Source organism: Bufo gargarizans, chromosome 5, assembly GCF_014858855.1.
Source record: "Bufo gargarizans isolate SCDJY-AF-19 chromosome 5, ASM1485885v1, whole genome shotgun sequence".
NCBI lineage: Eukaryota > Metazoa > Chordata > Amphibia > Anura > Bufonidae > Bufo > Bufo gargarizans.
The window spans coordinates 310416547-310431537 of NC_058084.1; the positions used below are offsets into that span (position 1 = coordinate 310416547).

Genomic DNA, 14991 nt, shown 5'->3' on the forward strand with positions numbered 1-14991 from the left:
AATAACCCGGCCGCCCGCAGTCGGGAGGAGGTTAAAGGGGTTATGCTACGACTAATGTAAAAAATGAAACCAGCCCTGTACCTCACATGGATCCAGAGATCTCCACATTCATTGCTCTGCTAGATTTATATCAAGCTGACAGCTCAAGGGGAGTGTATTATCTGCTGCAGCTGCTGGGGTGCGTCTCAGCACTCCCCATCACAGTTCAGGAGGCAGTTGAGGGATGAAACCGAGCATGTGCGGCCTTATCAGTGAGCAGGTCAAAGAAATAAGGAGGAAAAAAAAAAAACACAGCAGGTGGCGCTATACAGATACATTATATTGAATAACTCAGTGGCTATGCTAAATATTTAATTACATGCAATTACAAAAGTATTCTGATCCAGGTGCTGATTTGAAAACTGTAGAGTATTTTTTTGCGGGACAACCCCTTTAAGTTCCAGGTAACCACTTAAATTATATTCTGTTTCTCAGTTAGGAACACAAAAAAAAACATATGTTTATAAAAATAAATATAGTATAAAGAGATCTCTTTCAAAGAAATCTAACACCTTTCACTTCTGGAGGCAGATAATCTTGATTGACTGGTTCACTGTACATGGGATTATATTTGTATCCTTTTCCATAACCCAAATTCTTCATTAGCTTTGTTGGTGCATTCCGCAAATGGAGGGGAACTGGTGGTAAAGGCCCCTTATAGTTCTTTAAGTGCTCCTTTACCTTGCTGTATGCACTGTAGGCTGCAATTGATTTTGGGGCACGGGCCAAATACATGACACACTGAGCCAGTATTACCTGTAAATTCAACATATAGAAGAATTACCAGTTAGCTACTCAGTAGAGGAAAAAATTCTACTATATACTAAATAAAACAATAATTGTACCTAGTTTTAAATTAAATCCCAAATGCTGCAGTACCCAACATAAGCTTTAACTTTCTCATGCAGTTGTTATGCAAAGTCCTCCTGAGCTCCAGCAGAACAGTCATTCCTGCTGTACACTCCTGCAAGACATAACCTTGTGCTGTCTCCTAGGCATCAGGGACTCTGATGGGTTGCTATTGATTACAGATGCCTAGTAGATGGGGCAGAAGGCTGTCTGAAGCTGGGGCTTTTCAGTTAGTTACAGGATTGTGCACGCAGTGGTGTATATGCTGCTAGAGCAGTAGGAGGACTCTATTAGTGAACTACATTTCAAAGTTAAAGGCTATGAAATACTTTGGAGGCAGTTTTATAAATTATTGCATTCTATTCATTTTGGAAAAAAATATATTTAGCAATTCGTGTTTTCTGCCCCTTTTGTGATACAGGAGTTACATTTCAGTCTATTTGCAGACTCACTTTCTGTTTACTCCGATGACAGCTGATTAATAGCTCTTCTCTGATCTCTTGACCTGATAAACACCCATTTAAGCTATATTCTTATCAGTTTGATAACAACATAGCTAAAATAAGTGTTCATGAGGTCAGGAGATCAAAGCTGTACATGAGCCATCCTCTGACAGGACACAGAGTAAAATAACTGTCTGCAAATACACTGAAATTTAACCCATGTACCACAAAAACTGCTGAATATTTTTTAATAAAGACCTATAGCAAAAATAATTTTTTGCCCAAAATGAGTAAAATGCTATTTTGCCCCGAAGTTGTCCATAGCCTTTATATCTTGGAATTAATCTTCATTTATTAATGTAAGTAAATGTCCCTAAGGATAAATGAGAAACCAGGACCAACATGCAGGAATCTAGTTTGTAGGACCACATTCTTAAAGGGTGATTCTAGGACTGACTTGCTTTTTAAATTTCACCCTCATCCCGCCGACCTGTAAAGAGAATAGTTATTGTCTCCCCGCTGCTTGGTTTCTGTGCTGTGGGTCCACCAATGTGTACACTGCGCTTGGGTCCCTGCCTGTAAACTTCAGGTATGGGCAGGTTCACCTGTGCCGCCACTCCCCTCAGTGGTGACATCTCCCCAATTGGCACATGACACAGCAATGACGTGCTGCTTCGGGACATGTCACTGCTGAGGTCAGTCACTGGCTACAGCAACGCACTTTACTCCGTCCGTGCCTGAAGTAGCGTAGTGAAGGGGAGAATGAGAAATTTTTTAAAAAAGCCAATCCTGGCATATTCATTTAATCTTTATATTAAAAGCTTTTAAGCCTCTCACAGCTAGCAGACTGCATGGAATGAGCTTCTCTTTGCATTGGACTTCTTCTCTAGCTACGACTCCAATGCATGCCAACACAGGGTTTTCCTAAAGGTGTCCCACTGGCAGACTAAATCACAGGAGAATTGTGAAATACTGACATGGTAATCAGTGAATGTATAACTATGCTTGCAAGCCTCTCTATAACAAGCTGCCTTGCTTGTACTAAAGGGAAGCATAGAACCTATTTATACATACTAACTATAGTACAAAGGGAAGTAGACACCATGACATGCACTTTTACTGCAGTGGTATTATTTAATCCATATTACGTCAATGTTAGATTGTAAACACATTTGAAAAATGCTTGAATTCACGCCAGACAAGTGTCTAGAGCTCCCAGAAGTGTCATTGAGCATCACCAAGCTATCAGAACATAAACAAATGTAAAACCACAGTCCTATTCGGGTTATACACCGTACTTTACATAGTTGCACTTTTGGAGGAGATTTCAATGAAGAGCTCTGATCTTGCTGTATGCAGAACATCAAAACTATTGTCATATTTCTTTTCTTAGCTCTAAAATTAAATGTCTGTCCCTGCAGAGAAATTAAAAGCACATTTTGTCCCTTGACATTTTTCAAGCACTTGTAGCTGCTGATAATGGTGAAAGCTCTTGATAAGCAAAGGGAAACTGCCTTACATCACATTCCGGCATTCCAATAAAATGGCAGGCTTGGTAGGCGGATACTGCCTGAGGTAATGCCAGAGGATCCGCTATTCCTGGGGAAAAACAAGAAGTTACAACTAAACAAGTCATTCCGGCTTTCATTGTACAGTTACACATTTTATCACATATATATATATATATATATATATATATATATATACACACACACACACATATATATATACACACTTTGTGTTTCAATTTCTCTCTGTTTTTAAGAGCTGTGACTTCTGTCAATGAATGAAAATGTACTTGTTTACAGATTCAAAACCTGTAAAGCAGGCATGTCCAAACTGCGGCCCTCCAGCTGTTGCAAAACTACAACTCCCAGCATGCCTGGATAGCTTACAGCTATTATGGCATGCTGGGAATTGTAGTTTTGCAACAGCTGGAGGGCCGCAGTTTGGACATCCCTGCTGTAAAGCTTTAGTCCCAGCTATATGGGTCGCAGCAGTCATAACTGCCCAGGACCATCACAGATAATAGTCATCAAGTCAACATCATTGCGCCGCCTGAGCAGGGTAGTGTACATCTCCGCACACAAGCCTGCATCGCAGTCAACCGCATGGAGGTAAGTATTTTAGTTTATTGTTTTTTTATTTGGCACTATGCTGTTGGGCCACTGTGTGGGGGGTGGGGCTTTATGGGGGCATCTACTGGGGCCACTAAATATGGGGCATTTTGTACTGGCACACATAAGGGGGCATGTTCTTGGACTGGCACACTTAAGGGGGCATGTTCTCAGACTGGCACACATTATTGGGGGGCATTTTTTGTACTGGCACACAAAAGGGGGTATTTTTTGTACTGGCAACATTGTAAGGGAGCGTTTTTGTACTGGCACACATTATAAGGGTGTATTTTTGAACTGGCACACATAAGGGTGTATTTTTGTACTGGCATTCATAATAATTATTACTACTGGGGACTATGTGGAACAATGGGGGCATTATTACTTTCTAATGTTCTGGCAGATAATTATTACTACTGGAGGGACTTTGGAGAGCAACATTACTGTGGGGGGCACTCTGGCAAAGTATCAGCTGAACTCTTGCACCAGGACCCATGAGCCTTTAGTGACGCCCCTGAAAGCCCAGCTCGGAGATGAGGAGGTGTATACAACCGTATCCAGTGTACATGATCACCTTTGAGCTACTAGGAAAGAAAGTTATCATTTAGGCCCCATGAAGACAATCGCATCCATTCTGCAGTTCACAAATCCAGGATCCACAAAATATGAATGCAGTGCAGTCCACATATTATTTGTGGACCTATTGTTTTTAATGGGTCTGTGGTATGCATTTTGCAGACATATGGATGTGGAGAGCACACAGATGGATCCTTGTACTTTCCGCATCCGTATGTCATTATACTTGCCCACAAAATGGGGAACGTGAAGCCATTGAAGTCAATGGGTCCACCAAAAATGTGGGTGCAGTACAAAGTGCATCCATATTTTGTGATTCCACAATTTATGGTCCACAAAACAGATATAGTTGTGTGCATGTAGCCTTACTGAGAGAAATTTGATAATATTTGCGTTTCAGTTCTTTAAGGCTATTCCCACATCTGTGGCAGGCATTCCAGTATTCTGTTCTGGCATATCTGGCACAACTAGTGGACACTGCAGCTGCTTGGATTCCATTCACTACAAGGGGGTGCACAGGGTTTCCAGCATGAATACCTGCATTGTCTCTCAACCAAAAGAATTGCTGCATGCATTCATGCTGGAAACCTAGTGGACCACATTATAGCGATGGGACCCTTTGGTGTCCAGATGCAATTCCGGTATTTTGTTCCTCTGCCGGAACAGAATAGTGGAATGCCTGACGCAGATGTTTACCTAGCCTTGCTCTTTCGCTGCCAAGGATTTTTGACCATTTTGCACCTCTGGTGGCTGGGACAATTTTAACAATTTGGACATGTGTAAATAAGACTACTACTAATTAGAATATAAAAAAATAAAATCATACTAACCCCCATTCAAGCAATTCAGTGTACCTTGCCTCAAAAATTTATTGCATTAAAATTAATATTGGTGGTTACAATTATAACCCAAACAGAAAGTTATATGCACCACAACACCTAAAAATAAAAATTTATTGCGTTCAGAGTTGATACATGTCACTTCCGCCTAAATGTACATGCACATACATAAAATCACTGAAACAGGAAAGTAACAGCCTATAAAATACAGGGATTGCACAAAAGCAAATGCACCAAAAAAAAAAAAAAAAAAATATCTATATATTTCTTAGAAGTCTGATGATTGAAATTGCCTTGATGCCATGTCCACCTTCATGTACATCAACAAGAGCTTGGGCTGTCAAAAACACTGAAACTGAGGCCATTCAATACTTGGCCGTCATACACAAATGTGTTACAAATACAGTATATGTCGCGCACTGCAAACAGCTGCTATAGTAGCAAAATCTACACTTTCTGAGAACACACAGCATGCAGTATATAAAAATATAACCCAATACTTAATACACACAACCACCTACATGCAACTTTGCAGCAAACAGTATTTACGGTATACGCAAAAATTGCATACAAATTAACCCTTAGGATCCAAGTTTTTTTTTTTTTAGTTTTTGCGTTTGAGGCTACTTTCACACTTGCGTTCAGAGCGGATCCGTCTGAGACGGATCCGCTCATATAATGCAGACGGTAGCTCCGTTCAGAACGGATCCGTCTGCATTATATTGTTAAAAAATTTCTAGGTGTGAAAGTAGCCTGAACGGATCCGTCCAGACTTTACATTGAAAGTAAATGGGGGACGGATCCGTTTGAAGATTGAGCCATATTGTGTCATCTTCAAACGGATCCGTCCCCATTGACTTACATTGTAAGTCTGGACGGATCCGCTTGCCTCCGCACGGCCAGGCGGACACCCGAACGCTGCAAGCAGCGTTCAGGTGTCCGCCTGCTGAGCGGAGCGGAGGACAGACGGTGCCAGACTGATGCATTCTGAGCGGATCCGCGTCCTCTCAGAATGCATTAGGGCAGTACAGATGTGTTCGGGGCTGCTTGTGAGCCCCTTCAAACGGAGCTCACAAGCGGACACCCGAACACTAGTGTGAAAGTAGCCTTAATTTTTGTTCCCTATCTTTCTTGAGCCATAACATTTTTATATTTTTTTTGTTCAAATAGCTGTATGTATGTGGCTTATTTTTTGCGGGACAAGTTGTACTTTCTAATGCCATGTTTGCCCATCGCCGTCCAAGTATGACGCTGGTAGTGAACGGGTTAAAATTGAAGACTAAAATGCATAAAGTAGTAGTCCTTACGCATTACAATTTTTTTTTGCGACTCCTGTATTGCAGTAGCAGTATGTCACTTGGTGACACCACTGAAATAATTATATGAAATGTCGCATTGTAGCTGTACCCTTTTGTGTCACACGACTTTTCAGTGGCTTTCTGTAGTGCATAGTCGTACCATTATTTACATTGGTTAAGAATTATTTTCCACCTATGTGGTGTTTCTATGCTACCCTTGCCACTTCCAAAAATGGCAGGGCGTGGACAGGGCCATTTATTTACACCGGTCTTCTGGTTTGACTAGAGTGTAATCTCTGATAGCTATGAGCTATGATTTCAACCTAGGCACATGGACTGCCATAGCATGTGCTTAATTTATGACGATGAGTGTGCCTTAACATAAATTACGTGCATCCTCCAGGGCCGCAGGGGGATATCAAGACCAGCGTACAAATGCCGGTCTTGATAAATGACCCCCTTTGAGTAGTTCTGTGCATAGAAACAAAACAGCAGAACTTGTTCCATGAAACAAAAAAAAAACATTTACTTACACAGTCACACAGATAGAAAATGCCAACACATAAAAAAATTACCTATGTCTTCACTTGCGAATCTTACAAGGCGCCTAGCCACATAAAGTGGGTCCTCTCCACCTTCAAGCATTCGGCCAAGCCAATACAGGGAAGCATTCTGATCTGATCCACGCATTGACTTGTGAAGAGCAGATATACAGTTGTAGTGCTCTTCTCCTTTAATGTAAAAAGTGAAGCACATGTTAATAAAAGTCAAACTAACTAATATACTCTGTATATTTCATGTAGAAAAACAACTGCATAATGACAATATAGAGGCTATGGAAACTCTGGTCACACGCTGCATTTACTATTAAAATGGTTCCCCTAGCTCAAATGCACATAATCTAAAAGGTACAAGTGAAACTTGAAAAATTTGAATATCATGCAAAGTTCATTAATTTCAGTTAATGCAACTTAAAAGGTGAAACTAACATATGAGAGACTCATTACATGCAAAGCGAGATATTTCAAGCCTTTATTTGGTATAATTTGGGTGATTATGGCTTACAGCTTATAAAACCCCAAAGTCACAATCTCAGGTACCCTTTGCTCAGGGGGTATGGATTAATTAGCTGACTACAGTGTGACACTTTGAGCCTGGAATATTGAACCTTTTCACAATATTCTAATTTTAAGTTGCATTACTGAAAAAAATGAACTTTTGCACGATATTCTAATTTTTCGAGTTTCACCTGTATATAAACCATGATATTTTAATAGTAATATTAACAGACAAGATGAGAAAGCCAGGCAATGATCAAAAATGAAAGTTCATTCCCAAGGATTGCCTGCTCACTAGCTGCATTTCCATGCAGCAGTGATGTTGACATATCTGGCTGAACAATCCTTTGTCCCCATTCAGTATACTAGATTGTCAGCAGCACATCCCTGAATATTAGGTGCTGCATGGGAGCTCTGAGGCGCTTTACATGGGCCAGTTATCGGAAACAAGTCATTATGGTAATGTTAGTTCTCTATAATTGTCCCAATCCTTGGTCCCTGTACAGGGTCCTTAACTATAATCTGTGTAAATGGCATTAATCAATACCTGCAGAAGTGTAAGTGAGCAGGTATAGAACACAGACCACAGTGTATAACATGTTTTTTAATAGCTGATCTGTACTGTTATTTACTAAGAGTGGAATATTCCTGGTATGCCGGATCCATTTATATAGAATATGAACGGCATATCTTATTTCTCGCTATACTGGTATTCTGCTTTACTACACGAACGGTGTTGCAACACTTTTCCATCCTTTCTGAATCTGGGCTAATCCTAGAACTTGTGCTAGAGGATATGATACCCCTGTACTGCTTCCTTCCTTAGGGGACACATGAACCTTGATGAAGGAGTGTTCAGATCTTCTACACATACAGCTGCATTGCCGAGAGACGACTAATAAACAGAATACAAGATACCAAATAGCTCCTGCTTTGTGGAAGAAGCAGGCTTATCCTTGGAAGCAAACAAATATTACTTTTATATTCCATGGATGGTGCTTTTAATAAATGTTATTTTATACGGAAACTAAAACAATGTCACCTGTTGAAGAGGAGGCTGTGCTAGTACGAGTGCTACAACTGGGTGTCATCTCAGAGCCTCCAAAATCTGCGACTTTTCCCCACTCACGCTACTTTTACGAGGGGGTGTGGCGTAGGTGGGGAAGAGGGCCGGCCTCATCTACCAATTTCTACGTCAGTTTATGGCATGGAAAATTGTCTTAAACTATGCAAGCAAGGAAGCTGTCGCACGGCCAGCAGGATCAGGCGCCAATGCCAAAACTTTGGTTCATCTGCCGCCAGCACAAGGGTATTAAGCCAAAGGCAGGGGCTCCATAGGAACTAATATGCGGAAGCCTCTTTTCATACAGGAGGACAGAGGCTGCTGCTTTGTAACGAACATTATTCCCGGGTGCCTGCTGTTTAAAACCCGGCAGCTATGATGTCCGCTCTACTCATGACATTGAGGTTAGGTTTTTGCAGAGAGAGCTGAGCCTCTAGATGTAATGGCAACGCCCCCATTGGTCCTAAAGGCTAATTTTCATATATTAAAACATATTTTCTTCTCAGCAATGCGGGCACATATGAACTTGGGACTAGCACATATGCCTTCAGCTGCCAAGCAAACATGGAAAAGGTCAGCCAGTTTCCTATGCTAGAAATCTGTTGACAGATGTCCTTAAGGCCGAATGCACACGGCCGTGTTATGCCGGCCAGGATTCCTGCTGGCAGCAGGAGCGCACGGCGTCATTGGTTGCAATGACGCCGTGTGCTTCATGCCGCCGCTGCACTACAGTTATACACTCGTATAGATCATACGAGTGTATTACTGTAGTGCAGCGGAGGCATGAAGCGCACGGCGTCATAGCAACCAATGACGCTGTGCGCTCCTGCTGTCAGCAGGAATCCAGGCCGGCATACCACGGACCGCTCACGGCCGCGTGCATTCGGCCTTAAAAGTACTTTTTCTCCAGAATGAAGGTATTACATTCAGCTGAGCTAGCTCTATAAAGGCAGTTTGCCTGGTTTAACAGTGAATTTCCTGGTGACAGACTTCCTTTGATTTATACATGATATGGTCAGTTTAGAGTCTAAGCGTGTTAGGCTACTTTCACACTAGCGTCATAGGGTCTCAATACCGGAAAGCAACGCTTCCGTTCTGTCCCCATTCATTGTCAATGGGGACAAAATGTAACTGAACAGAACGGAATGCTCCAAAATGTGTTGCGTTCTCATACCGGAGAGCAAACCGCAGCATGCAAGACCGATCCGTCCTGGGTATGTTACAGATATCACAACCGGATTCATTCATAACGGATGCAGATGGTTGAATTATCAGGTTTTTGCTGAACCCTGCCGGATCCAGTAAAAACGCTAGTGTCTTGGTAGCTTCCTGCAGTGAAGTCCAAATCCCAGTACAGTGGTTAAAGGATGAATACAAGGGACAACCAGGATAACGCCCAAAGTCAAATCTGTTGGTTGACACAGTGGGTCCATTCCCACTGTCATAACAGGTATGTTATAAAGGCTGTAATGCTAGAAGAAACCGTATAACTTTAGTTGCTACACAGCAATATCTTATTCTCCCCAGGCTGGGTCTCATAGGCACACTTTCAGTGTATTACTAACACACAATGTATTTAAATGTATTGTAGAGGGGAACAGATCCCCAAAAGTTGAAGTCCCACATGGGGATAAATATAAAAACTAAAAAAAAGTTACAATAATAATTTTTCATAATAATAAAAAGATTTAAAAAAAAAAAAAAGTCCCTTTCCCATAAGGACACAAATTTGCAAAACATAGAAAAAGTACAGAAAAACAGCCATATTAGGTATCGCCGCATCCGTAACAGCAGTATCAATAAAAAATATCACATGATCCACTCTCAGATGAACTCCATCTAAGAAAACTAAATAAAAACTGTGTAATCAAAACGTTGTATGTAGCCCAAAATGGCATCAAATTGTCACCTCATCCCGCAAAAAATTAGCCCCTACATAAGTCAATCACCTGAAAAGTTATAAAAATATATGGCTTTCAGAAAATGGCAACATAAAAACAAGGGTGCATTTATTAAGAACTGCGTTTTAGACACCGGTCTTAATAAGCCCTATAGCTGGTGGAGGATCACTGAAGTTTCGTAGAGGTGTCTGTCTCTACATAACTTTAGCAGATCCACCGCCACTTCTAAATGTAAGACATCTTCCTTACTGTCTTACATTTAGACAATTTTCTACACGTAAAACAGGCGTAGAAAATGGTAAATGAGACGGACCTGCCGGCCTTGTCCCACCCACATCAGGCCCACTTTTTTAAACCTGCCGTGAGCAGGAAGAAGTCACAGATTGGGGCGCAAATAAGCAAGAAATATGCCTAATTTAGGTGTATTAGCCTGTAGGAGCAAATGGAGCATTGCCATTATACCTAGAGGCTCCACTTTCTCTGCAACTGCATTTTAATTGACAGGGCCTGGCATGATCATATTTACAGTGCTTGGCCCTGTCAGTTTCAGAGAGAGCAGAGCCTTTAGGTGTAAAGGCAACACCCCCATTGCTCCTAGAGGCTAATTTCTCAGTAATGCAGGCACATATGATAATGGGACCCACACAGATGCCTTCAGCTGTCAAGCGCACATGCAACAGGTCAGCCAGTTTCATAGGCACAAATCTGACGCCCTTTAAGGCATACCTGAGTTTTCAAAAAAAGTTTACATAAGGCTGTACTTCTTTGTACAATTATAACTGTGAATGAAAAGTTACTGTATGTCTGGCCTTCCCTAAAGTCTCTTTCATCTATATTATTTCTTGTTTCAGCAGCACAGCTAGATGCATTTCTCTCAAACAGAGGTTGTCTCCCTTCTTTTGAATGTGCCAGTACTGTATGCAGGGACCTCACTTCCCACTATGTTTGTTTTCTTCTAAAGAGCTTAGAAAACTGATGAGGGATAAATCACAAAGAAAAGCAGGAGGCTATGTGAATTCAGAAGCAGCACAGAATCAGTTCTTTCATCAGGCTCAGGATCTCAGCTAGCTCTGACATACCCCCACTTCCTCTCAGCCGTCTCCTGAGTCTCTGTTACCAGGGATGGATCTTGACTGACAACAGTCAGTGGACTGCAAGTGAGACCCCTGGTGACCATGACTTTACAGCTTTTTTTTTTTTTTTTCAGGTGGATGTAGGCAGAATATTTTAATGATGTGATTTAGAAATTTGCTAGTTACACCATTCTACACTGCTCAAAAAAAGGGAACACTTAAATAACACAATGTAACTCCAAGTCAATCACACTTCTGTGAAATCAAACTGTCCACTTAGGAAGCAACACTGAGTGACAATCAATTTCACATGCTGTTGTGCAAATGGGATAGACAACAGGTGGAAATTATAGGCAATTAGCAAGACTCCTCCAAAAAAGGAGTGGTTCTGCAGGTGGTGACCACAGAACACTTCTCAGTTCCTATGCTTCCTGGCTGATGTTTTGGTCACTTTTGAATGCTGGCGGTGCTTTCACTCGTGTGGGTTCTAGACTCCGTCTCATGCTACCACTAAAGTGGCTCAGGTAATGCAGCTTATCCAGGATGGCACATCAATGCGAGCTGTGGCAAGAAGGTTTGCTGTGTCTGTCAGCGTAGTGTCCAGAGCATGGAGGCACTACCAGGAGACAGGCCAGTACATCAGGAGACGTGGAGGAGGCCGTAGCAGGGCAACAACCCAGCATCAGGACCGCTACCTCCGCCTTTGTGCAAGGAGGAACAGGAGGGGCACTGCCAGACCCTGCAAAATGACCTCCAGCAAGCCACAAATGTGCATGTGTCTCCTCAAACAGTCAGAAACAGACTCCATGAGGGTCATATGAGGGCCCGACGTCCACAGGTGGGGGTTGTGCTTACAGCCCAACACCCTGCAGGACGTTTGGCATTTGCCAGAGAACACCAAGATTGGCAAATTCGCCACTGGCGCCCTGTGCTCTTCACAGATGAAAGCAGGTTCACATTGAGCACATGACAGACGTGACAGAGTCTGGAGACGCCGTGGAGAACATTCTGCCGCCTGCAACATCCTCCAGCATGACCGGTTTGGCATTGGGTCAGTAATGGTGTGGGGTGGAATTTCTTTGGAGGGCCGCACAGCCCTCCATGTGCTCGCCAGAGGTAGGCTGACTGCCATTAGGTACCGAGATGAGATCCTCAGACCCCTTGTGAGAACATATGCAGGTGCGGTTGGCCCTGGGTTCCTCCTAATGCAAGACAATGCTAGACCTCATGTGGCTGGAGTGTGTCAGCAGTTCCTGCAAGACGAAGGCATTGATGCTATGGACTGGCCCGTCCGTTCCCCAGACCTGAATCCAATTGAGCACATCTGGGACATCATGTCTCGCTCTATCCACCAACGTCACGTTGCACCACAGACTGTCCAGGAGTTGGCAGATGCTTTAGTCCAGGTCTGGGAGGAGATCCCTCAGGAGACCGTCCGCCACCTCATCAGGAGCATGCACAGGCGTTGTAGGGAGGTCATACAGGCACATGGAGGCCACACACACTACTGAGCCTTATTTTGACTTGTTTTAAGGACATTACATCAAAGTTGGATCAGCCTGTAGTGTGTTTTTCCACTTTAATTTTGAGTGTGACTCCAAATCCAGACCTCCATGGGTTGAAAAATTTGTCAGCACATTCAACTATGTAAATAACAAAGTATTTCAGAAGAATATTTAATTAATTCAGATCTAGGATGTGTTATTTTTGTGTTCCCTTTATTTTTTTGAGCAGTGTATATTAAATGAAAGGAAACTGTGTGAAAGTACAGTGACCTTTTAAGCTATATAACTGAAATTTAAAACAGTAGCCTGCTTCATATAGATAAATACTGTAGAGATAAAAAGATGACAACTATTTTTATCATACATTCTCACTAAGGACACTGGTATGTCCTCATTATCATGGTAAGTTTAACAATACACAGGTTCTGTGGGCTTACATTCAAGTTTTCAGCTTCCAGATTAACACTGCAACAATACACCCAGGCAGCTGCGCAAGTTGTGCCAATGTGATAGGCGTCGTGTAGTCTATTCTCTGGCAATGTTGATCTTTTCTAGAATGAAAAAGTCTCTTGGAATGGCTTACTACTGTACAAAATGGAATGTACATTCACTGGCTACTTAAGTAAAGCCTCCAATGCTCAAATTACCTAAGTGGGTCCTCTAAAAGTCACACAACAGAAATTGAGAAAATATGTCTTAAGCAGATTCACATGTCTGGATTCCAGTTGTATTACATGTCCATTTTACTTAAATGTGTCACAGTCTGACCATAGGTGTAACTGATGATGCTGTGAAAGCAGGGCAGTTAAAGGGGCCCCAAAGCAAAGGAGAGCACATGGTAAACATGTGGTGTGCCCTGCATTCACTTCTATGGGAGGTTCGAAAGGAGCCAAGTGAGTCCACTCAGCTATTTCCAGAACTCATATAACAGTGAATGGAGAATGCATGGCGCAAGCGCACCCACATTTCCATTCACCACTATGAGAGTTCCGGAAATAGTCAGGTTTCTTTTTATTTTATTTTATTCTCTACGAACAGAACAGTGAGCAGGAGCAATGCAAGTATGAAGAGAGGCATTAGTCCCTTTGTTTAAGACGGGATACTTCTAGATAATAAATAAAAAAAATGTAATGAGCGTGAGCAGATTAGGTCCGGATGCATTGCGGATGTGTTCAGTAAAAAATGCGCGATTTCGCAAGCAAGTTCATTCAGTTTTGTCTGCGATCGCATTCAGTTTTTATCGCGCGGATGCAATGCGATTTAATGTGTTTTGCATGCACGTAATAAAAAACTGAATGTTTACAAACAACATCTCTTAGCAACCATCATTGAAAAACGCATCTCATCCGCACTTGCTTGCGGATGCGATTTTCACGCAGCCCCATTCCCTTCTATGGGGCCAGCGGTGCGTGAAAAATCGCAGAATATAGAACATGCTGCGATTTTCACATAACGCACAAGAGATGGTTTTCACGAAACACTCATGTACACAGACCCATTGAAATGAATGGGTCCAGATTGCGTTTGGCCGCAATGCGTTCGCATCACGCATTGCACCCAAGAAGAATACTCGCTCGTGTGAAAGGGGCCTTACTGTCGTTGAACACATATAAATGAACATTAAAGGGATTCTGTCACCAGTTTTTTGCCCCTCCATTTAAAAATATGGTTATGTTCATGGAGCTTTAGCGATTCCTAATGTGGTCTTATAACTGAAATCTGTAGGCTCATTTTGTCTAATAAACGTTATAACTAACCTGTCATTCATCCAACTAAGGTGCCCAAGGGGATGCTCATGTCTTCCAGATGCCGTCCGCACCCGCCGCCGTTCGTGCCCTGCTCCTCCTTTTTATGACATCAGCGCCGCATCAGAATCCTTTGCTACGCCTCCGGCTCTCCCTCACTCCCCCCTCCTTCTCTAACATCCCGCGCGTGCGCACAGGCCTGTGCCTGATGCGCCCGTGCGGACTTCTCCGTTCGGCTTCATGGAGCGAAGTGCGCATGCGCCCGGCACTTCGCTCAACCTCCCGATGACCTGAAGGCTGGCGCCAGTGTTCAGGAGGTTGAGCGAAGTGCCGGCGCATGCGCACTTCGCTCCATGAAGGTGAACCGAGAAGTCCGCACGGGCGCATCAGGCACAGGCCTGTGCGCACGCGCGGGATGTTAGAGAAGAAGAAGGGGGGAGTGAGGGAGAGCCGGAGGCGTAGCAAAGGATTCTGATGCGGCGCTG

At 42.8% G+C, this 14991-nt stretch overlaps 1 protein-coding gene across 1 annotated transcript in view; it reads right to left on the bottom strand.

Moving 5' to 3' along the window:
• Positions 1 to 319: 319 nt before the first annotated feature.
• Positions 320 to 14991, bottom strand: part of WRNIP1 (WRN helicase interacting protein 1) — a 115014-nt gene continuing 100342 nt past the window's right edge. Inside the window, exons 5-7 of the mRNA XM_044293967.1 lie at positions 6737 to 6892; positions 2851 to 2930; positions 320 to 795 (exon numbers count right to left, since the gene is read on the bottom strand). Of these exons, the coding sequence (XP_044149902.1) occupies positions 535 to 795; positions 2851 to 2930; positions 6737 to 6892 (497 nt within the window). The 3' untranslated portion in view covers positions 320 to 534. The remainder of the gene's footprint in view (positions 796 to 2850; positions 2931 to 6736; positions 6893 to 14991) is intronic.